The sequence below is a fragment of the Uloborus diversus genome, chromosome 4, assembly GCF_026930045.1.
Source record: "Uloborus diversus isolate 005 chromosome 4, Udiv.v.3.1, whole genome shotgun sequence".
Taxonomy (NCBI): Eukaryota; Metazoa; Arthropoda; class Arachnida; order Araneae; family Uloboridae; genus Uloborus; species Uloborus diversus.
Genome location: NC_072734.1, coordinates 27,170,546 through 27,197,304, shown reverse-complemented (window position 1 = coordinate 27,197,304; position 26,759 = coordinate 27,170,546). Strand labels below are relative to the sequence as shown.

The window sequence follows — 26,759 nt, the reverse complement described above, 5'->3', positions numbered from 1 at the left end:
TGTGCTGTTGAGTGTGTGCCCTGCAGCTCTCTTCATCACGAAGTAGCTGATTACACACACTGCACATAAAAAATCTCTGGTCGTGCTCTAAATTCATTTTTGGCGCAAGATGATTATGTTCTTACTTTCAAATCGCAAATTGAAATTCCCCTTTTTGCGCTAAAATAGTATTCGATCGGTCACGTGACGAATTCGCCCGGCGAGAAAGCGCGCCCTTAGTCTGCATCAGAACACGCAGATTTTTACTGCAGAGGTGCAACCACAAAACTTTTTCCACTTTTGAAGAAAGAAATGAGGAACAAATAATTAATTCAATGTTTCACTAAAATAATTGGAATAATGGTAGTAAAAATTATTTTTATGTGAAAATTCAAACTTTTGAAAAAATGGGGACTAATAATATAGTGCCTAGATTGCCTGGATTTATTAATATAGTGCCTTCTAGGCATTATACTAATAAATTCTGAATATATGAGCTCCTCTATTCGCAACTCCAATTAACTATAAGGGACGCTGCAGCCACTGTCCAATGGCGGATGGAAAAGGTAAAACAAACTGATGCCGTAACTTATAACTTGCTTTGAAGCTTAATGAATGACAGTAATATTTCATCGTGTTTGTAGGAAACTTTCTTTTCTATTCCTCTGAAATTACATTACACCACAAGCTCTTTGAAGCCTGTAATTTTCTCCAAAGAAAACACGTGGAACGGAATGCTTTACCCTTTTCTTTAGTATTGTTAATCACCGCAAGGTAGCGTATTCGAGCTCTGGAGTTGGGAATTACGGAGCCCCAGAAGCTATTTAGACAACACAAGGAGGACAAATTGTTAAAAATAGAAGAGTTTCCTCTTATTATATAGCAAAGATAATTAACTTTCTGATGTTTGCTTCTTCTCTTGTGTGTGGTTTATCTTTTAAAATATGTACTATGATTCATTAGTTTTCTTTTTTGCACGATAAGCAGTAAGACAACAATGGTTGTGTTCGATGAGCGACCGGTAGCTCACCGGTCAAAATAATGACGTCACCTCTAATGCTTTAGCCTTTAGCATTAGCAGACGTCACAATTGTCACGTGATCAATCAATTGTTCGCTACCGGTTGAGCTCGTCAAACGCAAGCATTGTATTATTTATTCCATTTTGTCCCAAGTTGGCATCAATGTGAACGCGCGAATGAGATTTTCGCTATCAATACCATATTGGAAGAAGAAGTTTTTTTGTATATGTTTCTAGGTTTTCCTTTCGCTTTCAGAAGAGATCGGAGTGTGTTGTATTTCGTACTGAATTAATATTGTTCTGTCTTCACGAATAATTGTCGCAAGGGAGTATGTGATTTTGAGGCATTATTTAAATTCCTGTTTTAAAATGAAGTGAAAATCTTTTTTTTTGCTTAGGATTTGAGGTACATAAAGTACTGTGAATACGATTTTATTTCTCTGTAGTGCTTTCGGTTACAAATGATTTTAAAAGTATAATGCTAAGAAAGTACAAATGTTCAAGTACGAGAAAGAATATTTTGATATTTCACTCCTCGAATTATAGCGATTAGAAATTTTGAAATTAAAAATGTAAAGTCGATGTAAACAGAGTGGTTGCATTACTGTATTATTAATTTAATTCTTGATTTTTTTTTCTGACAGAAATAACGAGTCTTTCGTATAAAACTATGTATTCTTTTCGACCTTGACCTGTTAAATTTCTCCATCTTCATAATATCCATTTATAATCTCCAAATATTTCCATTTTGTTTTCTTTTTATTGTAAATAAATTGATTCCACTCATTTTCTGCTGTCTATTGAAGCCTTAAAATATGGAATTATGGTTGATACATGATATGATGAATATATAATTTTACAATGATATGAAATCTTGCTAAAATTTATTTAATGAGTAAAATTTCATGTATATTTTTTTCCAAGTGGAAGTTTCGGCTAAATTTTTTATCTGGTTGCCATGTGAAAAATTTTCAGATCTACTGTATCAAGGGTTGTCCCTGGCTCTTGTTAAACCTGGGATCTCTAGGACAAGGTTGAATATTCAATTAAATCTAACTCTTATCTGGGGGAAAAAAAACCCAATCGAAAACAATGTTTTCGAATGTTATAAAATTTTACATCTCAGGATAAAATAATTCTTCAAATTGAATGTAAGGTGCTTATAAATTATTAATCTGAATATCATTTTACTATGCTGTAAGAGTTTCTTTTTGTGAGATTTGATTATCACATAAATAAAACAGAATATGTGTGTATGTTCCCTATTACAAATCCTTAGTTTACTTTGGATCTTGATCAAATTTGGCAGGTAGGTACTTGGGCACCCGAGAATTAATTTAGAGGGGTTTTGATTGCCAGAAAATAACTGAACCGCTCAAATTTTAGTTTTAGGACCCAAAAATAGCATTATTTTAATATGAGGGTTAAAAAAAAATGCTCATATTAGAATAAAATATTCAAACAAACTCTTGATTTTTCTGCATTGGGTAAAATTCATTCCAATGTTACAAGGTAATTAGAACATGAATTACAACTGTTTTAAACTAATTTCACGACAAGGTATTGGTAAGCCTTTATTTAAAAATTCATTGTTGCTCACGGTCATTGTTGAGCAATGCTTTTATTAAAGCTTTCAGATTAGTATTATCTCCAGCTTTTAAAGCAATATAAATAGAGTTTCCACACATGGGGAAAAACTAGATCTAAGTAGGAGTTGACTTAATTTTTTTTAAAAAATATACTATGGGGCTCTGCCCCTGCTCGCGAACGCTCACCAACCCCCAAAGATTGCATCACAATCTTATTTGATTCGCAAAGATTTCAATGGTCAACTAGAAAGAAACATTAAAAATGCATTATCAGCTCCTTTTGGATCAAAAAGCACTCCTTCCCCAGGTTTGAAAATAACTTGTACGAACTTGCATAGTCGGAAGGGCTAAGGGGCTCCTGAGCATTGCAAAACTGTAGTTTTGTATGTTTGAAAAATTGTTTTCATATTCATGGACTCAAGTAATATATTTTGCTCTTTAGCTCGGTTTGAATTAATTTGAGCCTAAGATTTCCCGTTAAAATCGAAACTCTTAAAGTTTGTGAATAAGAAAAAAGAATCAAGCGAATTGAAAAGACGTAACTATGGCAACGCCAAATAAAACATTAACAATTTTAATGGAGATGAAATTACTCGAACTTTGTTATTAATGGCTTGTAACTGTTTTTCCTTTGGAGATAGAAGCTTAGTTTTTCGACCATAGGTCTAGTTAGATCTGGAGTAAAAAAATCCACTTTCCAGTGGTGTCAGAAAGAAAACTGTGGGACAATTCCTTCGCTTTTTACTGATAGATTTAATGAAGAAAGTAGTGCCTAAATTTTAGCTAAGCCTAAAAAAGTTCCAGCTAAATACGCAAATAACTCCCGCCGTATTTAAGTTAGAGCATTGAAACAAATTGTGTAGAACGTGGAAGATTCTACTCTTTCCTACGATAGATAATATTAATGTGTGCAAGTAGTTTTTCGCTCCTTTAATAGGCAATTTCTGCGAAATTTGAGCGTAAAAAATTAATTACATAAAAACTAATTCAAATTTGAAAAAATAAAACCCCAGATGCACACCCCCCCGGGGCTCAAAGTAATTTTGTACAAAATTTCAAGGCTGTAAGTGCTATGGGGTGTCCTGGACGCAGGTCCGCCATAGACTTCCTTCCAGAATTTCTTTGAAACCTTACTTTTATTCACTATAAAGAGATTATTAAGGAACATTCAATATTAAATCGAACAGTGGTGAATCTAGACCCTTCCCAAGGGGGGAGCAGAACTTGAAAATTTAAAACCAGGGTGGCGACAGATCAGGGAGATCAGGGAAAAGTCAGGGAACTTTATTAATCAGGGAAAAGTCATGGAAATTTCAGGGAATTTTGAAAAAATTACAAAAAATCAGGGAAAATTGATTTTTATGAAGAAAAAAAAAATTTTTTGCTTTACAAAATTAAGAACTCTAATTCCCTACACATTTTCCGCCAAATTATGTGTTCAAAAAAAAAAAAAAAGTAAAATTAATGAGGTGCGATTATACACCGCCGCATATTTGTGCATCTTTTTTCCTCAACGTCAAAGTATTGAATCTTACTTATTAAACCACAGGATGAACTTCCTAAGATTGCTTCTGTGTCTGTTAGGTTGTTTATTTTACCTAGGGTGAAATTTCCTTTCACGCTTTCAATGCTACATAAAATAAACAACCATACAGGCAAAGAGGAAGAAAGGCCTTAGCTCCTTTTTCTTGTATTCCATTGTCTCAAAGTAATTAGCGTACTGTAATCACGATTTCAAGAAGAAATCTTTGGTTTTTGAATTAATACTGATAAAAGCTTAAAAGTTATTACTTCTTCACGTTTTTAATTTAATTGCTAAAATTGAACTTTCAATAAAAAAAAACTTTGTTTTTTTCCGTTATACTATTTGTTGTCACCGCAGATTATAAAGATTTTCTTTCTTCAGACTTAAGTGATCCTTTTATTTTATAACCAAGTTGTATTCTTCTTTTATATATTTTAAAATTAACTAATCGTTTTTTTTTTCATTTCAAAGTTGTTTGTTACAAAAGCAATCTAAGAATTTTTTTCGATACATACTGAAATCATTTGAAATAGAGTTAACTTGTGTTTACTTAAGTAAATATTTTTATTTGTTTACTGTTAAAATGCTGTACTCATTCATTAAAACCTATGTTCTTGATTAGAGAAAAGCTCTTTATGAATGGATGTCAAATGGTTTCATCTGTTTTGCATAAATATGTCAATTAGTTATATAAGAATAACTACATTACTTCTATTCTTTCACTGTTACTATTTATTCTTGCAACAACTATTATACTGTTTGAAAATTTAGTTCAAAATAATTTCAATTACTTTTTTTAAAAATTTTCTATAATCTTTCCATGAAGAAAAATTTAATATACTGTTTTGTAGGGTTTTTTCCCTAAAAAATTGACTTGATATATTTTTTTTAACTATTTTATAAAAAAAGTAGCATCTTTTTACTAGATATCTTTAATTTAACAACTTTACACAACTTAAAACGTTTAAAATACTGCATTTTGTACAAACATACAATGGATTTCAAGTATAGCAAACAAAGAAAACCATTATCCTTGGTAACGTAAATCAGGAAATTTGGTGAACTTAATTAGGGAAATCAGGGAAAAGTCGGGGAATTTTTTTTCACAGTTCCTGTCGCCACCCTGAAAACCATCATTCATCTCTTATATTTCAACTGTTCTGAAACAAAGGAAACCATTTTATGGTCAAATGATAAGTAAATACAAACTCGATATTAATCAAAAAATTAACTTTATTTGAAACATTAAGACCAATTTTTCACTGAAAATCTGCGTTTCTTCTTATCACAGAATAACTTTATAATGTCTATATTAGAGACGTACCGAGTAGCACTTTGGCCGAGTACCGAGTACTCGGCCTTTCACTACTCGGCCGAGTACCGAGTTACCGAGTACTCGGCCTTTCACTACTGGGCCGAGTTACCAAGTACCAATTATGTTTTAAGAAGAACCTTTAACACACATGTGATGAATTTTGAGCTTATTGGAATAGTAGTATAGACCTCCTTGTCCATATAATAGTTTTTAAAACTAAATTCCTGCTGAAATTCAATTACGCGTTACATAAACAATTTTGTTTGTGTCAAAAATTTTACAAAAAAAATTATTTTTAAAATTAAAAATAAATAAATAAAAGGTATGATTAATCAAGTTGGAATTAAAACAAATTACAGTAAAATCCCTCTAATGCAGACACTAACAGGACAATTTTTTTGTCCGCAATAGCGAGGTGTTCGCAGGATAGGGGTTTAATAATGTTATTTGCATTGGAACTGGGGATTTAAAATTTGTCTGCATAAGAGGGGTGTCCGTCAGGAGGGGTTTCACTGTATACTAATCAATTATAGTTTTAGTCCGCCAAACAAAAATAATTTTTTAAATACAACAAATGTGCAGGAACACTGCAGACACGTGTTTCTGACCCCCCCCTCGTTACAAGGAACATTTTTTTCAGTGCATAACATGAGCTACAGAATGTAAAGACATTCGAAAAAAAATCCGACTTTTGTTGCATGCCTTTAAATCCACGAGCTCCCATTTTGTGCATTGTAAAAGGAATTCTTTGTAACGCCAAAACACGTGTCTGCAGTGTTCCTGCACTGTACTTTTAATGTTGTTTTATTTCCTTTTATTTTTTAAGCAAAGGTATTTTTATATTTTTATAACTAATTTTTGTTTGTAGCAAAAATCCATTTTTAATATAAAAATTCCATATTTTCTATACTTACCTTTTTTGCATAGTTTTTAATAAATAAGTTTTATTAACTTTGGGACATTAAAATAAAGATTTATTCCATTGAAGCATTACAAACTTCATTATTCTCAAAATTTAAATTTGACTTATAAATTTTAATTGTAAATGATTGCAGAATATAATGCTTGCTCTTTTTTTTATAAATTTTAGTACTGCCTTGGACAATATTCAATTTTTTGCAACTACTCGGTATTGGCCGAGTATCTGATCAGAATTTGGCCGAGTACCGAGTAGTTACCGAGTACTCGGTACATCTCTAGTCTATATAGAAAGATTCCTCTCCTTGTGAACATGCCCCATGGCTAAGCCGTTCAATCGGTTTTGGGCCATAGTCGATCTTGGGTAAGTTTTTATCCGGTGTAAGCTCAAGAAACTTCTCTCTGGTTCTGGTGTACTTGTCTCAACGGGAAGAGTACCAAATATATGAATCAAATTAAACACATTCAGGAACAATTGTTTGTTGAGCTCTTTTATGTCTGGACTGTTGCATTTGGTTGGCCGGTATTTGCTTCTCATTCCCCCCCCCCCCCCCATAATTTTATTTCACTCTTGACAGCAAGCTGTCAAGGCTCTAAGAATTGGTCTTACATTTCTGCAGCTCTTATAATTTTTGACTCTTCGTGCTTATGGACAGACTTAGATAAAATGTAAAAGCTTTCTGCGAACACAAATCCTAACTGGAAAATTTTCTGCAAATGATTATTTTGCCTAATTCACCCTTTAATAAAGAATTATATTTGTATTCAAATCTGAAAAAGAAAAAAAAGTGCTTTAAATCAGGGTTCGTACTTCCTTAAAAAACCCTTAAGAAACCCTTAATTTCATCAAGCAAAATTAAGGTCCCTAAAAAACCCTTAAAAAGTCCTTAATTTTCTGAAAATTTCCTTAATATTTTAACCACTGTATCAAGTTTGGTCCCCTTTTTCTTATTTTTTTCGTTTTTACCCCTTCAAATCTTTATAATCCGCGATATGTGCCGAAAACGTATGTTTTGGAGACATGCCGACCACGTTAAACACGTGCTTCGCCGAAAATTGCTTGCCTTGTTTGAGATTGCAATCTTTTTGCATCCTGCAAATATTTCAATCTTTTTAAATGTTGGAAGGTTTTTTTACAATATGCTACTTTATATCTGTTTATTTTTTTCATTATTTCAATAATATTTTTATTTCTTAAATTTATTTTAGAAAAAATGCAAAAGACTATCGAAAAAATATGGTCCAACTCCCAGTCTCTGATTGTATTTAAACTTGTCATGGTTACTATTTTTATGTATTTGAAAAAGCTTTCAATATATTTATGGTGAATCTCTAAAGGTTTTGGTTAGGCTTTACAGCCTGTAAAATTTTTTGGAATTTAAAGATTAAATAAAGCAACTTCAGTTTTTTTTTTTTTTAAATCGTGAAATAATATGAAGTTTTTTAAACCAAACTATGAGTTCCATTGCAAGGAAAAAGGATAATCAATTATATATATATATATATATATATATATATATATATATATATATATATATATATATATATATATATATATATATATATATATATATATATATATATAATATTTATATTATTGAGTGATACAGCCAAGATTGAACTCTGGCTCCATCAACCGCTTTATTCAAGGACTCAGGAGTTAGAAATTGCTTTCTCTCTTTCAAAATTTAAATTTATATAGAAATAAACAAACTTGCGAGAAATAGTATGATATAGCAAATTTGTTCGAAATAGGATTTTAGTAACAATAACAGATCAAAAGCAATAATAACAAAACACTAGTTTAAATATCTTGAAGAAAAAAGATTTTAGTTATTTTCCTTCAATTTGCCTCTCATTCTAATCATGTATGCTAAATGATAATGCTTTAATATGCAACTAATTTTCTACAGCTATCCCCATTTTCCTAATCTTTTTTTATGACTGAAATTTGAGAATTAAATGTTATTTTTTAAGAACAATATGTGCTATCTATTATATTAATTACTACCCAATCATTTCAAGCCTAATTAATAAGGAAAAACTTTCGTATTATGTTTGAAACTGGTTAATTCGCCATTTTTTGTTGAATTTTGGAATGTCATGGACTCAAAGGGCACTCATGATCTCATCTCATTTCTGCTTGATTTTAAGAACTCTTTTTTTCTTGGGGGGGGGGGGGGTTCTCCATTTTCCTCTTGGATCACTATGATGTGAAATTTTAAAATTTTATTCACTGATAATGGGACATCCCAGTTGATTGGGCCTCTCCCTGCTTTTTGGAAACTGATGCACTTGTGCATGTGTATATATATAATATGTGTATCGTATACTTTGCCCCCCCCCCCCCCGGGAAAACTTTAAAATGGTATACGCAAAGCTATCTAGTTATTTTCCCGATAAGTCCTTTTTTTTTGAGAGAGAGTCCTTAAAAAGTCCTTAATTTTTACTTTTAAAAATGAGTATGAACCCTGTAAATCATTTTTTTACAGTAACATATTGTTAGTGCTTAGTTTTCATAAACTGAAGAAAACTGCCAAAACCATTTTTTTATACATGTGCTTTAAAAGGTTTTAGCAGAAATAAACTGGAATTTTTAAAATTTTCCTTAAAAAAATAAAGAAATATTTTATTTATTTATTTTTTTAAATTAATGTTAGCAGATTTAAAAAATTTCTGCAGAGCCAAAAATTTTCTGCGAACGCCTTCGCCAGTTTGTCTACATTATGCAAGACTGCTTATGGATATGAGCAGGAATAAGCCCTTCTAGTGGTACAAAAGAGACAAGATTCTTGCCCCTGGGATCTGTCAACTGGTTTTGAAAAACAGCCGAGGGACTATGTATTGCACTTACTGGGGAAAAGAAAAAACAAAACAATAAAAACCACTAACTTGCAAAATTTACAAAAGCTAGACCACAAAGAAAACTAATCCCCCATTGTACCCAGAAGGCATCTATTGCAATGTCTAGATTAAGGTACGGGAAAAAATTGAGCGGATTTGTGAGAGTAAGTATAGTTTTGGCTATTTGCATCTGAAGGATTTTTAGCCAATTTGGGATATTTGGAAAAAATAATTCTACACAGCTAAAAATAACTTTGAACCCAAAGGGGGGAATCATAGCTCCTTAGCTCTATCCTTGAAATTGAAAAATTAGTGTTTGTTGCAAGCTCATTTTAAATTGGTGTGAGTAAAATCATTGAGAGGAAAGATCTGTTGCCATTTTTTTCTCAAATATGAACAAATAAAATTCTGGCTTAGAAAGATAGTGTATCTACATTCTACAACATCTATCGAAACAATTTTCATCTTTGCTTAACAGCAGATTTCAAAAATCGATACGCTCTGATAAATTACGATACTTATTGTGGATTTGTACATTTTGTTGAATTCTTTAATTCAATAAATATTCCTTCTATAGGTATTTTTCGCAAAATTCTATGGTTGGACAACTGCACAGGTTGGACAGTACACTTGAAAATAGTTCTTCATCCATAAGTGCAGCAGTAGAAGTTTCATGTTGATTATGCATCCACTTTATAATTTCTGTTTCAAAACTTATAGAGGTTATTCCTTTTGGTTAGGCTCATCCATTCAAAAAAATTTTCAGATGGGAGGGGGACAAAAGTTGCATGTTCAATATATATTATTCGAAAAAACCATCAAAATGCATATGCAAATATGTATTTACATTATGTTTTTGAAATCCATGAGGGGGAGGGGGTAGCAGGGTTCGTACGCTCCTTGAAAACTCCTCCAATACTCCTTCATTTAGGAGATTTTTTTGAAGGGCCCTTCTAACTCCTTCATTTTGGTTTTAACTCCTTCAAAATTCCTTCTTTTTTTAGATCAAGACTATATAATCTTCTATGACAGTAATTTAAAATACTTCGATCGACAATTTAACTTCATCCCAAGGGCAAAGATATTAACGGCAATTATAATGTAGTAATTTGATTTTTATATTTTTTCATAAAGATGTGATTTACAAATTGGTTATGGAAAAGTTGAATGTGAAAATATTATTAGTATCAGATGACTAAGACATTTCATAATATTGAAGTAAAACATGCTTAAATGGTGCTTGGCTATTTTTTCAAGTTTTATGATCATTGCTTTTCCCTCCACCACACTCTCAGCAACAAAAGTCAGTTTGCCTAATTATTATTTAAGTATTTAAAAGTACATAAGTAGATGTACTATATTACAATCATTGCTAGAGACGTACCGAGTACTCGGTAACTACTCGGTACTCGGCCAAATTTTGATCAGATACTCGGCCAATACCGAGTAGTTGCAAAAAATTGAATATTGTCCAAGACAGATATTAAAATTTATAAAAAAACGCAATCACATATAATATTCTGCAATCATTTGCAATTTAAATTTAAATTTTGAGAGTAATGAAGTTTGTAATGCTTCAAGGGAATAAATCTTTATTTTAATGTCCCCAAAGTTAATAAAACTTATTTATTAAAAATTGTGCAAAAAGTAAGTATAGAAAATATGGAATTTTTATATTAAAAATGTATTTTTGCTACAAACAAAAATTAGTTATAAGAAATATAAAAATACCTTTGCGTAAAAAATAAAAGGAAATAAAACAACGTTAAAAGCACAGTGCAGTGTGTTTTGGCATTACAAGTAATTCCTTTTTCAATGCACAAAATGTGTGCTCATTTAAAGGCATTCAACAAAAATCGGATTCTTTTGTCGAATGTCTTTACAGTCTTTAGCTAACATTTTATGCACTGAAAAAGACGTTCCTTGTAACGCAGAAACACGTGTCTGCAGCGTTCCTGCACATTTGTTTTATTTGCTTTTAAAAATTATTTATTTTTGGCGGACAAGAACTATAATAGATTGGTACAATTTGTTTTAATTCCAACTTGATTAATCATACCTTTTATATTTATTTTTAATTTTTAATTTAAAAAATAATTCTTTTGTAAAATTTTTGTCAAATATATATATATATATATATATATATATATATATATATATATATATATATATATATATATATATATATATAAAACAATTTTTTTTAAATAATGCATAATTAAATTTCAGCAGGAATTTAGTTTTAAAAACTATTATATGGACATGGAGGTCTATACAACTATTCCAATAAGTTCAAAATTCATCACATGTGTATCGGTGGTTCTTCTTAAAACATAATTGGTACTTGGTAACTCGGCCGAGTAGTGAAAGGCCGAGTACTCGGTAACTCGGTGCTCGGCCGAGTAATGAAAGGCCGAGTACTCGGCTACTCGGCCAAAGTGCTACTCGGTACGTCTCTAATTCATTGCGTTAAAAAAACAATTGTTTAGTAAATTGCAGTGTTGACATTCTAAAAAGAGTCATCCACAACTACGTGTCATGCCTTGACGGGGAGACAAAAAGTGAAATTACACAGTTATTATAAAAATATGGTTATGAAAAATGACATGAGACAAGGGAAGGAGTAAGGTGAAGTGTGACGAAAAGGGAAGGGGGTAAAATATGTTGAAAAAAAGTGTGAACATTTATATAAGAATACCCCAAAAGTACTCCTTCAAAAACTCATTTTACTCCTTCAAAACTCCTCTATAACTCCTTCATTTCATTTCTGAAATTGAGTACAAACCCTGGGTAGGCAAATGACTTCCTTGAGTCTCCAAACTAAGAGAAATCTGCCTTGGTGCAAGTTATTACTAAACTCTAATATTAACTATATAAATAAATAAATAAATAAATAAATAAATAAATTAAAAAAAAAAAAAAAACATTAAATAAGGTATATTGATGGATTTTTCCGAGTCCATATTTTGTATAATTTAAAAAACCTTTCATAAAAAAGCAAATAATTTGTGAAACTTCAATATTTAAATATTTAGTAATGTATTAACGTTAAATGAAATTAAAGCATATGCATTAGCTTTTTAAAGGAAATAAGATCAACCTAATTCACTATTTTTGTTTTAGTATAAATTTTTTTATTGAATATGTTAAGTTACATTTTGTTGCCTTTTTATCTATTTTTTAAATCAATATTTACAGGATAATGAGCTCTGCAGAATGTTATAAATGCCACAAAACTGGTCATTTTGCTCGAGAATGTACACAAAATGGAGGAATTAGATATATTGGCTCAAGAAGTAGAGGAGGCCGAGGAGGGAGAGTTGATATGCGATCTGTACCAAGAGGTATCAAATATTTTTAATTTTTAAATAAAAGCACTTAAGACCAAAGTTAACTTACAAATACAAATACAAAAGTGACGACCAGCAACAGGCTCTGGGCCCAGCTAGGCTGGTCCTAGTCAATTTACAATCCCCAGTGAAGATCAATGACCTTCTTAAAACTATCTACTCCCTTGCTCATTACCACCTCTTCCTGTAAATTGTCCCAAGGTTCCACTGCTCTGGTAAAATAATAATTTTTCCTAATATCCATGTTAGCCTGAGATTTAAATAGCTTAAAACAATGACCCCTTGTCCTGTTTTCAGTGCTAAACTTTAGCCCCATAACATTTTTCATTTTAACAAATTTAAACAACTGAATCATGTCCCCTCGGTCTCTTCTTTGCTCAAGACTGTACATTTTTAGCTTTTTAAGTCTGGAATCATAGTCTAAATGAGAAAGTCCATTTGTTAGCCTTTTAACCCGCCTTTGAACCCTTTCTAATACATTAATGTCTTTCTTAAGATAAGGAGACCAAAACTGAACAGCATACTCCAATTGAGGTCTTACCAAACTTCTATATAAGGGCAGAAGAACTTCTTTAGATTTGTTTGAAATAGATCTATTGATGAACCCAAGCATCTTATTGGCTTTGTTACTAGCTATGCTGTGCTGTTGACTAACCTTTAAATCCTGACTTATTAAGATGCCCAGATCAGTAACTTTTTCAGCCTGACTAATGACAGAACCTTGCAAATAATAACTTGTACACTTATTTCCATGCCCTAAATGTACCCAACATTAACAGCCATACCCCATTTATCAGCCCACTCCGTAATATGATCTAGATCATCTTGCAGCTGATTTGCTTGTTCTTCATTTTCTACAGTCCCCATAACTTTGACATCATCAGCAAAACAATTCATGTTCCCAGAAATATTTTTGTGAATATCGTTCATAAAGACAATGAACAAAACAGGCCCTAACACTGATCCTTGAGGAACCCCGCTTAAGACCTCACTCCAATTAGAATAATTTCCCCTTACAACTACTCTTTGTTTCCTTCCGGTCAGCCAATTTTTTACCCAAATGAAAGTTTTCCCTCCTATTCCTATATCAGCTAATTTGCTAAGTAGAGCAACATGCGGTACCTTATCGAAAGCTTTTTGAAAATCAATGTAAACAACATCTACAGGCTTCTTATTGTCCAAAGCCATGGTAACTTTGTCATAGAAATGTAGTAAATTAGTTACACAAGATTTACCTTTCCTGAAACCGTACTGAAAACTAGTCTATAGATTTTTAGTCTCTAAAAAACTTACTATCTTAATTTTAATCAATGTTTCAAAAATTTTGCAAACCACCGAATTTAGACTCACAGGTCTATAATTTCCTACACTCCCTTTAGACCCTTAAAAGAAGCATTGAAAATTATTTACAATTACATCTGCTAATTCCTCTGCACATTCAACTAAAATTTTTGGATAAATATTATCTGGTCCCGGAGCCTTAGTCTCTTTAATTTTTTTCAAAAGAAGTAAAACGTCATCCCTGGAAAGTACAAAGTCCTCAAGCTGTACTATAGCTTGTGTCTTGCTGGTGTCAACTGTTGAGATACAGTTGTTAAAAAACTCAAAAAAATGTTATTAAGAATATTAGCAATATCACTATCGTCCTGAATTAAAATTCCGTGCTCATCAACCAGTAGCCCAATATGACTATTTCGAACTTTCCCTGAATTAGCGTATGCAAAAAACCTCTTAGGATTCCTGTCTATGTTATCTGCCAGGCTTTGCTCCAACTCTCTTTTCTGAATCCGTACCAAATACTTAAATTTTCGCCTTGCCTTACAATATTGGAGCTTATCTGCATAGTGACCAGTTTCTTTAAACATATGAAAAGCGGCTAGCTTGTAATTTAAAGCGCCTTTAGTTTCCCTGGAGAACCACATTGGTCACATTTTTGTGTTGACACCTTTTCTTCTAAAGAGAACATGATCCCCAGCCATTTTTGCTAGATTTTCCTTACTCTACCCACTGAAGATTCACATTGCTATTGTCCAATCCGGAAGAAGAAACTGCTTTCAAACTCTGCCTAAGTGTCACAACATCAGTATTTCTGAAATTGGGCACAAACCTAAAATTCTCTACTTTGTGCATATCAAATTTAATCCCAAACCTAATACTGTTGTGGTCACTATCTTCAATGTGTTCCCCTACACATAACCCCTGAACAGAACCTCCCATGTCGCAGAAAACTAGATCCAAAATCACGTCCTGTCGAGTACCCTGAGCTACAATTTGATCTAAGAAACAGTTACCAATTACTTTCAAAAAATTCTTCTTCTCTGATATTACTGTGTTAAAAATTATTCCAATCAATTCCTGGAAAATTAAAATCTCCCATTATGATGACTGACTCCTTGCTTGAAATGTCACTAATAATACTAAACATCTGTTCATCTTGACCCTGGCTTAAGTTGGGTGGCCTATAAATGTTCCCTAAACGTAATCTTTTGCTCTTAATGCTCATCAACTCCAGCCAAATCATATCAATCTCATTAGGTTTATCATTGATTACCAATTCAATATGTTTTTCATTCGCAAACACTTTTGAGGCACAGAATTCAGTTAAAAAGTTAGTACTAGTTTTAAATATATTGCCTGCTAATTTTTATTAATGTTCATGTGTGAATTTATCTGGTGCTGAAAAAGAAAATTTTTTTTTTTGACGGGAGATATATCTCTAACGGCTTTATGTTAGACCTGAAAATTCAAATTTCTAGTTATTTGCTAGTAACCGGTGGGCCCTTTTAGTTTCGTAACTAATTTATCCAATGACTTTGATTTTCTTTTTGCCTGTAATTTTGTGCTTTTGAGGTGTTAGAAATAGGAGAGTGAAACAAATAATGACTTTCCAACCTGTAGGCAACATGAAGAGGCGTGCACGGGGAAAACTTCCTGCATCTTATTTCACTTGCAGTTTTTTTTTTTTTTTTGTTTTTATTTTCACAGCAACTGAAAAATTCATCCTGCACCTCAATTTTATTTATTCTTATTAAATCACTTCCTCTTTCTTTAGAAAAATGCTTTAAATGCAACAGAATTGGTCATTTCGCCAGAGATTGTAAAGAAACTGAAGATCGGTGTTACAGATGCAATGGAGCTGGTCACATTGCTAAAGATTGTGACAGTGCGCCTGATGAAAGTAAAATTTTTTTGAGAATTTATCTTTATATTTGATAGTTTTTAGTTCATCGCACTCAACTTGCTATTCATGTAAAATGCCCGAATTCATGTGAAAAGCTTCCTGTGCAGTAGTTCTAAGAATAACTTCACAAATATTGTCAAACTCTGAGGGCAATGACGCAAAATTTGAGGAATCAAATAATTTTCAGAAAAATTGGCGTCTATAGACTTTATTCTTTCAAAAATTTGCTGAGCACGAGCAGCGAAAAGATTTATCAACTCTCCCTCTTTTATACGACATTGGGACAACTCGGAAAACAAGGTCATATGCTGACAACGATCGTCAGGGAAAAATTATCTTTTAAAGCCTTCCAGGCATCGGCAGCGTAGACATGATTTTCGATTATCTTTTTGAAATTTTTCTCCAAATTTAAATACATACATTTAAATACAAAATACACATCTTGTCTATTTTGAAAATTTCTAATCTCTTGCTCAGTAACTTTTTCTCATCATTAGGAAAAGGCCCCTTTTCAGTGCCGTTAACAATATTCCACAGACCTCGTTCCATTAGAACAAATTTAATGTCGGTTGACCAACTTACATAGTTGTCAGACCTTAATTTTTCAATCGGAATTCTCTGAGATGCCATAATTGTTAAAAAAACTTGAAAAACACCAAAAATAGAAAAAAAAAAAGCAATATCTCAAAATATCCCCGAAAAAAAAAACTTAAATAGTGCAACTGTTACAGCTTCCCCCCTTGGAACAAGTCCAGGTCTTCCGCTGAATTTAGCAGCCACTATTCTGCCTGACATCAAATCAACTATATCCCCCCTCCCCCATGAAATGCAAACAAAACTTCTGAGAAAAATTTAACACTACACGGATTAAAGATTCGATACAAATTTCCCAAGTCCAAGAAAAACTTCTATCTTGACTATCTTCACTGTCCCGCCGATGCTGGGAAAATAATTTTGAAAGATTTGCAAACACTTGTCATATATCGATTCAGCCAAAACGACAAGTTAATTACGACATTCCATTTCATCACAAAAACACGAAGTCTAATACTCTGCTCTGCCAAAAATTCAAAAACATGTTGATACATTTCTAATACTTATGATATTGGGCTCGTAGTTTTTTATGATACAAATGGGTAGGGCTGGACCTAACACCCTTATGACAACTTAGAATGTTTAAAAAGAAAGCGGAAAGGCTAAGTTCTGTAAGTCAGTCAACAATATTACTTGCTTATACAAGCAGAGATGATACTACACAGTGGAAGATGCAGAATTAATGTCAATGTGAAGAAATGAACATTGGAAACTTGTTTAAAAGCTTACCAAAAATTCATTGATCCATTGTAATTAAAATAAACTCACAAAATAAATTAATAAAAATAAACCCTGGCCATAAACGAAGGCAAAATTCACAACTCCCCAACAGCTACCAGACCTAACACACAAGAGGCTGACGAACGCAAAAGAGAAAAAACGATTGGACTATTTATACTTGCATGCCTCGTTTGTATATAATTGGGCATCAAAGGATGCCAACCTAAAACTGAAACTTTAAACATGCTGAAAGAGTTGGGAAGTTAATCTAATTTGAATAAAGACGATTTAACATTGCATTACGAATGAGAACGCCGTTAAATATCATTTAACGATGTCTATCAAACCTTTCATTCCAAAACTAACCTGCAAATGCGTGTCATTTGGATTTTTGAGTATCATTCGCTGTCACGCAGAATAGCGGCGTTCAAATCAGAGGAGCAGCTGCCGTTGATGCAGATTTGATTCATTCGTCCTGAACTGGTTAAGCTATGAGCTAAAAGGTAGGTTGTAGGTGAAAAAAGCAAAAGTTATAAACGGGGATGTGCCAGCTGCGCCAATTGAGCCAAACTGCACAAATCGTTGATCCTGCGCCAGTGCATTCTCCCCCCCCCCCCACACACACACAAAAAAGGAAAAAAGCAAATTCAAGGACTGCTCCAAAAGACCACTAAATGTACTTTTCTGCGCCAAAATCGGAGCTCCTTCAACATATTTAGCAGTTTTTGATGATTATCATCCAACTTGCATTTGGAGCTTGTTTTTACGTTTTTTTTTGTCTTAGTCCCGATTTTTTGCGCATTTCATAATCCGATTGCATCCGCTTTTGAAAAACTCGATTGTTTTAATTTATTATGTGATTCTGTTCCTTTGGCTTGAAAAATTTTATATTGACCAATGACCATTATTTTCAACCATTCTTATCTTTTGTTTTTAGAAGAAGAGGACTTGTAAGTTGGTCTTCTTGCCACGCCCACTTGAAATGTCAATCTAGTTGCATCCAAATTGATTTAAATGAATGCCATCTGTAAAAATAATATTGTTCACCAGTTTTTAATCTTGGGTTTCTTAAGATTTCATGACAGAAGATTGATCGCTAATTTTAGTTGGAGACACTTAAGATAGCAATAATCAAGGAATTCTAATGCTCTGGTAATAAATATGCAGATATTTCAAGTTTCTCAGATTCAGGCATTTTTTCCTATTCTTAGCCTGTCTTCAATTTTTAATTTTACTTATTTATTTATTTTTTTCATATTTTTTTTCACATGTATTTAAAATTCCTTCTCTTATGACATCATTTCTCAAAATCATTTTTTGTTCATTGTGATTTCATTATTAATTTTGTGATTAAATATCAAACACTTGAAAGTAAAAGGTTTTAATGTTGCCTTTGCTTGATCTTCAGATTTGTTAATCAAGTCCATTATATAACATATATGCCTACATATATATGTTATATAAGGTGAAATATAAGTAATTAACTTAGACATACCAAAAAAAAAAAAGAAAAACAAAAAGATTATTTGAGACAGTGAGAAGCAAAGGGGTTTAAATGTACATTTTCAAGTTTTGAGTAAAAGGCTTTCATAGATAACATCCTAGGTAGGCTTTCATTGATTTTTTTTAAAATCATGTTGTATAGCATCAACTATGAGGGCTACTAGTACCAATTCTTGCCCCAAGACAAAGGAGAGGTTCACCTACCATGTGTACTGGTTATCTCCAAATTTCTAATTTTGCCACTTACATCCCTTTAGCAGCAGTTGCACCAACTTTTGTCCTCATTGCCCAGATGACATCCCACTGTCTCATCAACACATCTTCTGCTGTCTAGCAATCCAGGTGAAACTTTTTAACATCGGCTTAGAAGACCCAGTGGACCTACTCTATACAGATAAGGCTGTCAAAGTTGCAAAGGCAGTTTACAACAGCTTCGGAGCAGGGTTGGCAAGGTTTTGGTCACTGGTAAAAACCATGGTAAAAACTCTGGTTTTTACTGTCCTGTCCGAAACCCTTGTGTCCAAAACTGTCCGAAAGTGTCCAAAACTATATTTTTAGAAAAATTGTATTTTGTGAGAAAACATCAAAAACAGAACAAAATGCATCAAAGTAAAGTTTTATATTGAACATTTATTCAATGTGAACATACAACATATTTATGCCGCTGATTTTAATCTAGTTACAGAAATTGAATTCTTGATTCAAATTTAAATTTGTATGCATGAGTTTATTTTATTTATTATTATTATTATTTTTTTTCATAATGGTAAACAAATTTACTTATGCTTGTGCATGTGTGCAAATGAAAGCAGGGTTAGCATGGTTTTTACCTACCGGTTCAAAACCCTTGTGTCCAAAATTAGTTGTCTTGGTAACAATGTGAATTTCCTTTCATGGCTCTACCAACTGTTACAAAAGAAAGTTTTTATGTGATAGATTCATTGGCATTTTATTTTAAGTAAAACATTTTTTTAAATGAACATTTTGGAGAAAAGTATTTTGAAATACTGATTAATTAAACCTCATTAATATTTATATTTATGCATTACAAATATTGTAGTAAATACAAATTGATGTAGATTACACGCCTTTAGCTTTAGCATAGTTTTGGACAGTTTCGGAGAGTTTTAGACAGTTTTGGACGGTAAAAACCACCTGTCCTGTCCTAAACCAGTTTTGGACAGTCCAAAACCCAACCCTGCTTCGGAGCCATATAAATGCACATCATCATAGACACGACATCATCATCATTACATCTCTTTGCTTCTCACTGCCTCATTTAATAGCTCTTTGAAACTGACTTGTAACTTGCTGAGGGGGAGTTTTTAAATTTAATCATTCTTTTTTGCTTTCTTTCTTTCCTTTTTATTTTTTTTATTATTTTATTTTTAGCCTTTTTGAATATGTTTTTTATTTTCATGAAGCAAACAAATTTTAAAAAATAGGTATCGAAGCACTCTAACTTAAATGTGCTCTTAAACAGTGATGTATTAAGCAAAGTAAATGTGTGAACTAAATTTAAATCAGAAGTGTAAAAAAAAGCAGAGCAGGACAAGACTAGTCTTTTGAGAAAAATATTAGACAAAAAAAAAAAAAAAAAAAAAGAATAAATAAAAATAATAATATAGCAATAATAATAAATGTAATCAAGAGAGCTTCAATTAGTAGTTGGAATTATTGTGGTTTTGCATCCATAATCTCCTTTTTTGCTGTTTTATCATGTCACACATGTTTCTGTGTGAAATACACATTGTTGCTCCAAATTGATGCAAAATTAAAATTTTTGCTGCTGCTAACTGCTCAAAATTCACCGTTTTACTGCTCCAAACTGGCCATTTTCCCTGGTCCCAAGATTGCTCCAAAAGTTAGTTTTGGTCTTCACATCCCTGAGTATACCCTGTGGGAACACCACTGCTTCAAAACATACTTTTTGTCGCTCCAATTACACTATTTTCATGCTCCAAGCTTCTGCAAAACAAACTTTTGGTAAGCCAAACTGCTCCTAGTTCACTATTTTCCTGAGCCAAACTGCTCCAAATTCACTATTTTCCTGAGCCAAGCTGCTCCAAAGTCACTATTTTCCTGCACCTGAGGTTGCTCCAAAAGTGGGTTTCAGCTGGCACATCCCTGGTTATAAAGTTAACTGAATTCTTATTCTGTTTACCTTAATAGGCATTTCAAAATTGGGAAAGGTTAAATAGTGTATATAATTTTTTAAATTGATTGTATAAATATTTTCTGGGTAAATTCTTAAAAAAATATGATACTCCTTAGAAAGGCTTTATTTTTTACTTTACAAATTGAGTATGCACCAACAAATATGTTAGTTAAAGTGAGATTCTATAGAGTCAAATGTATAAACATTGCACATTTTTCTTTTAGAACAAGAGCTAATGTATGTCATTCATTAACTTCTAATTTCTCTGTAATTTGAATTAGTTAGATTAGTGTTTAATTTTTTGACTCAATGACTCTATTTCAGTGTCATGCTATAACTGTGGCAAGACTGGGCACATGGCTCGAGAATGTAAAGAGCATGAGAAAACTTGTTACATTTGTGGCAAAAGGGGCCACATTTCTCGTGATTGTGAACAGGATGATCGTAAGGTATTAAATTTGAAAATTAATTATGAAAATAAGTATTTTCATCCCACATTCGGGAAAAATCCTAGGTTTTGTGTTCAGAATTTTTTATGTATTAAAAATTAACATAAATTAAAACTATGGTCTGTAATTCTGTTATGTAGGATTTTTGGGCATTTTTGGTCCTTTATTATGGTTCTTTATTTAGACTTTAGATTTCTTTTTATACTTGGGATGAGAGAGAGAGAGAGAGAGAACTGTTGTGAGCTTTGCTTTTCATGCAAGAGAGTTTAACACTTTGTTTGCTTGTATTTGTTTCTGAGTAAAGGGGTGTTCTCAAGAAATTCATCTTTTGGAAAGTATTAAAATATTAATTTCTTTCCTTTATGTAATAATCTTCCCATGAAATTTTATAATCTTAACAGCATTATTAGTATGGGAGCAATTCATGAAGATTCTAGGTAATTTAATATTAACATGTATTTATGTGTTTTTTATTTATTTGTTTGAACAAGTTGGGTGCTTCAAATGCTTATTTTTCATGCATTACAATGAATACTAACCATGTTAAAAAACAAAATTTTTGCTGTTCTCGTAAAAATTATAGATAAAATCTTTCTGAGTAAGTGGAAAACATTGAATGCAAGGATAAGTTAATTAATAAAAAGTTCGTGAGGTAAATACTGGAAAAATTTACTTAAAACATGGCTTGTACTTTTTAAAAAAAGTTTTGAAAGCTACTTGAAATAAAAAATTTCATTTTCAAGTGCTTGAAAACCTTGAGAAACGTTAAAATGAATCTTTATTGGCGAAGTTTTGTAATTTATTTTTTGGAAGGTAAATTTAAAAAAAAAAACTTGTCAAAAACTTTTTTACTGCCATTTTTCATGGAGTTTCTCTTATTTTATTTGTACACCCCAAAAATCCAATAACTTCAGGAACCTTTTTTTTTGTCTTTTAAAAACTGCTGTCAAATTCGGTACATCATTGGATTAATCAATCATTTAAATATTTTTACTTAACTGACTTTTCATAATTATATCTCATTTAAGAAAAATCTTATTTTTGGAAACTTGCATAGATCAAACTCTTTCTATGCCAAAAATTGCATGCAGTGTTTGAGATTTCAACCCGTTTTCAATGTTTTAGTTATTTAAACAGTAAGAAGTTATTTTAACACTTGCTACCTTAAATCTGCCTATTTTGTTGATTATTTTAACAGTATATTTATTACTTCAAATTAGATATGAATTCTTCGAAAATTACAAATTTGTTGAAAATTATTATCTATCATGTTTGGTCATCAAAATGATCCCTATTTATTGTTACTGTAAAATGTAAAAGCAGTTTGCTTTTCAAAAATTCTTTTATAAATGTTTTTTATCATCCTCGTTGAAAATCGACAAAAAAGCACATTTTTGCAAATTTTTGTAGAAAACTATTAATATTTATATTATAAACTGTTTATATTATAAACTGTTAATATCCACTTATATTGTAGAGGAAAACCAGTTTTTCACTCAAAAAATCAAGGCTACTTTTAACAATAAATAAGAAAAAGTCCTCACAAGCAAAACTTTATTTTATATGAATTTTTAAAGCAGATGCTCCTCTTTGAGAACGTATACATTTAAAAGGTTAAATGTTGCTATTTTATTATTTTAGTTTAGTAGTAGTCAATGTTATCCTTGCTGCCTTCACGCACAAACTATTAAAGATTAGTTTTGAAGCTTTTGCAGTGTGGTGTTAAAGGTTTTGTGTAATACTGAAACTTTTATGTGAACTGGAACCAAATCATTACTTATTATTTTATTATTGTGAAGAAGTTCACATTATCAACTAATCCTAAATTGTCCGTGAAAAGCTCATTTTTTCCTAGAAAGGTACTGAACACTCATTGAAAAAACAATTTCAGCTTTGTGTACAAGCGATTTTAAAGTATGACTGATTAGTACCTTTTCCCTATGTGATTTGTATTGAATGGAACAATCAAGAAAGTGAAGCAAAATAAAATGAATTTTTCTTTTCCTTTTTACAAGTTTACATGTAACACTAGCAAAAATACCCGGCATTGCCTGGGTCAGAAATAATTGTGAGAAGCAATCGCTACTTTCATTCATTTTCTGTTTTAACTGAAAGAACTCAAAACACACTGCTTTGATGTGATTAAAAATCAAGCTTCTTCCTTACTTATAAAAGTCAAATAGCAATAAGTATAAAGAATGAAATAGTATTCAGTTTGAAACGAAAGCATGACATTGGGGCATATAAAAATTGGAAGAATTTACAAAATATGAACTAGCAAATACAAAGATCACTAAAAAAATGTGTGCTTTATTTATTTAATTAAGTAGTACACACACACACACACAAAAAAAAAAGTCTCGACTATATTTCGCAAAGAGTGTAAAAAGTAAAGCTTCCAAATGCTTAAATAACTTTAAATTTATGTTTGCTCCAGAGAAGCCTTGATTCAAAATGTTCATTATGATTACTATTAATATTGCTGTTGTAAGGCAACGAATTTCGGTAACAATGGGTTTTATATTTAATAATTTAATTGAGAAATTATGAAAAGTTTACTGTTTTAAATCATAACTTTTTAAAACTAAGTTTTTAGAAAGAAATTATAGCCTATGTTGCTTTCTGATAATGTAGCTATCTGTGATGAAAAAATGGTTAAAATCGGTCCAGTAGTTTTCAACATTACACCGGACGTACATACATACAGAAGTAGCCATTTATGTATAGAGATGAGGATACAATTCCTAAGAAAGCAATAAATGTCATGCTTGCTCCAGATAAGCCTGGATTCAAAGTTTTCATTATGTATGATTACTGTTAATATTGCTGTTGTAAGGCAACGAATTTTTCTAATAATGGGTTTTATCATTTAATGGGTAAATTACATGAATGTAGATATCTATGGGGAAAAAATAGTTAAAATCGGTCCAGTAGTTTTGAAGATTACCCGGGACATCCTTTACATACAGAAGTAGCCATTTATGTATATAGATTATAGCAGAAGTATTAAAATTATTTCCCCTGTGTCTATTGATAAGATTTTATACAACCAAGTTCAGAGACATTCTAATTTGTGATGATTCATACATTTGAAACTAAGATGATACATTTTATGATAGTGTAATATAGTTTCATTTGTTACTTTTTAGTTGGGAACTAAGAATACCATCATAGTTTTTCTGGTTTATAAAGTATGTTTCTTTTTTAGACAAAAATGTATGCTCTTTTGTGTTCAAAAATTTTAGAAAAGATTTGCTTTTTATATTTCTTTTTGGAATCACTCTAACCAGATGATATTGCAGTGTTATGGGTGTGGTAAGATTGGCCATATATCTCGTGATTGTCCAGAAGCTGATAAAGATGAAAGAAAGTGCTATAACTGTGGTGCTGGGGGCCACATTAGCAAGGATTGCCCTGAGTCCGGGAGTTACAGTGAAGCTGATGAAACAATTTGTTACAGGTATTTTTTGTTCTAAATAAATATCTTGATTAAAAGCATATGTGACTTGAATCAGAACCTGATATCTTGGCATTTTCATTGAGTTGTTTACTTAAGTATCCTTTCAAATGGCTTTTATGTAATTGTTTCTATATTGATCCTATTGCATGCTGATAATTTGCATTGTCAGAAATGATAGTCTTCTAGTATTAACAAAAGTTGCACAATACTTGTTTTACAGAGATGATAATAAAGAAATTTTTGCTTTTTTTATTTTTGGAGAGCTTTAAAAAAAAGAAAGAAAGAAAAGAAAACAAATTATAAAACCAAAGGTTTTCGAACATGTGTATCTAAATCAAACATTTGTACCTACAGTAATATAATAAGTTTTAGATGAGGATAGTAGGTCTGTAATGAGTACTATGCTTCATTCATGTATTTAAGCAACTGAATAGTAAAATTTAAATTTGCCAAACAGGTCACATTTTGAGAGAAGATATCTCTTCTAGACTTGAATCTTGAGAGAATATTTTCCTAAACAGTGGTAGTGTAAAAACTGGAATGAGTAGAAAAAAGAGGATAGGGCAAGAACTTGTTATTTTGGGCAGTTCATGTAAAATATCAATTTTCATTTGCTTAAACGATAGTTTAATGATAAAATCTTGGGTGAAATGTCCCTTCTCCGAAAATTCTGCCTGTATTTATCTCATCCAATTGAAACATTTTAAACAAGGTGTTTTTTTCAGTTGTGTGGGAATTTGGAGACGTCGGGAAATTTCTTCTATTTTCTTAATTGGCAGTTTTCACCTCCAATTTTAGTTGCATCTTTTAAAAAAAACTATGTATTATGGTTTCCTAAATCTTTTTTTCTCCAAAATGTGTCTGTATGGAAATTTATACTGTTAAAAGCAATTATACTTTAACAGTACAAAATTCAACATATATTATTGAAGTAGTATTCTTTAAAATATCTTGTAGAGCAGTCCAAGATTTTGATAGTATTGAATTTATCTGTCTATTATTATCAAAAAAAAGTAATGGTCACTGTCACCACTGTTTGAGAAAACAGCTGCTATGAGCGCTTCAACTATTCAATGGAAAATTGTTATTGAGGATTTTCTGGCTGAAAAACTGTTATTAACACTAATAGACGCAAATTCTAGTTTCTTCGTTAGTTTGTTTGAAAAACCAACAATTCCCGCTTCCGTTTGCAACTCCCAGGGGAAATATTTTGTGTTATGTTTTTCTTTAAGTTCAACAGTTTATTTTCACTTGTTACTTGGGTGCTGATTTGTAATAAGTTTTATGACTAGTATAAAAGTAGTTAGCTTTTCAAGCCATTTTTTAAAAATCTACATTGTAGAAAAGTAAAAAAGATTCCTCTACTGGGATCGTATCAAAAAATATACACAATGCTCAGGTATCCATAAAAAAATCTGTAAAAATAAAATGCTTTTATGTTTTAATTTTTTAGGTGCAACGAAAAGGGGCACATTGCTCGAAACTGCAACTCATCTCGTGGAAACAAATGTTTCTCATGTGGAGAGATAGGGCATATAGCTCGGGAATGTGAATCTAAGGCTTAAAAATGAAAGAAATCTGATTCTTTGGAATTTCAATTTGAGATAGAGCCTTGGAGGCATCCTTTTCTGTGTGTGGATGAGTGGAATGCCACACATTATGCCACATAAAGTGTTTGATGCGTGTGTCTGAAGCTGATGAGCTGTTAATATCCACTTATATTGTTGCTGCTTTTCTTCATTATTGTCGGGTGAAGTATCCAGAGAGATATTTTTGTTGTGATAAGCTAGATGGGTGACTTGTCAGCCTGTCACTTGTTGGTAAAGTAGATTTTCTGTATCAAGTTGGTGAAGCATTTATGTATTGCTCATGATTTTAATTTTTGTCTCGGGTGAGATACCATGCTTTTATTTACGATATGTATGTTAGTGCATACATATATTCATTTTACATATTTAATATATTGCACATGTATTGCCAGATGTTGAATGAATTCATAATTTCAAGATGGTTTGTTCGTGTAATGACTTTGTTGTGGAAAATTGATTTAGTAGAAATTTATAATTATTTCACCATTAAAATAGAATCTTGGTTTCTCTAAGATTGTAGAAGGTGTTGATAAAGAGTGTAATGCTCTTTGATGGCTATTCCAGC

General features: G+C 31.7%; 1 protein-coding gene across 2 annotated transcripts; it reads left to right on the top strand.

Moving 5' to 3' along the window:
* The first annotated feature begins 1,278 nt into the window (after positions 1-1,278).
* Positions 1,279-26,759, top strand: LOC129220252 (CCHC-type zinc finger nucleic acid binding protein-like). 2 transcript variants are annotated; one of them, XM_054854627.1, is made up of 6 exons: positions 1,279-1,328; positions 12,389-12,534; positions 15,593-15,718; positions 21,021-21,145; positions 24,448-24,605; positions 26,059-26,759. In XM_054854627.1, the coding sequence occupies exons 2-6, from the start codon at positions 12,393-12,395 to the stop codon at positions 26,168-26,170; spliced, it is 663 nt and encodes a 220-aa protein (XP_054710602.1). In that variant the 5' UTR covers positions 1,279-1,328; positions 12,389-12,392; the 3' UTR covers positions 26,171-26,759. The 2 variants fall into 2 exon arrangements, with proteins under 2 accessions (XP_054710602.1, XP_054710601.1); XM_054854626.1 differs by lacking the exon at positions 1,279-1,328 and having other exon boundaries at positions 12,166-12,534.

Bases quoted from the DNA above. Each gene is read 5' to 3' on its own strand.
- LOC129220252 (XM_054854627.1), top strand. From the start codon at position 12,393: ATGAGCTCTGCAGAATGTTATAAATGCCACAAAACTGGTCATTTTGCT. The intron at 15,719-21,020 runs GTAAAATTTTTT...ACTCTATTTCAG, and splicing joins TGACAGTGCGCCTGATGAAA to TGTCATGCTATAACTGTGGC. The intron at 24,606-26,058 runs GTATTTTTTGTT...TTAATTTTTTAG, and splicing joins GATGAAACAATTTGTTACAG to GTGCAACGAAAAGGGGCACA.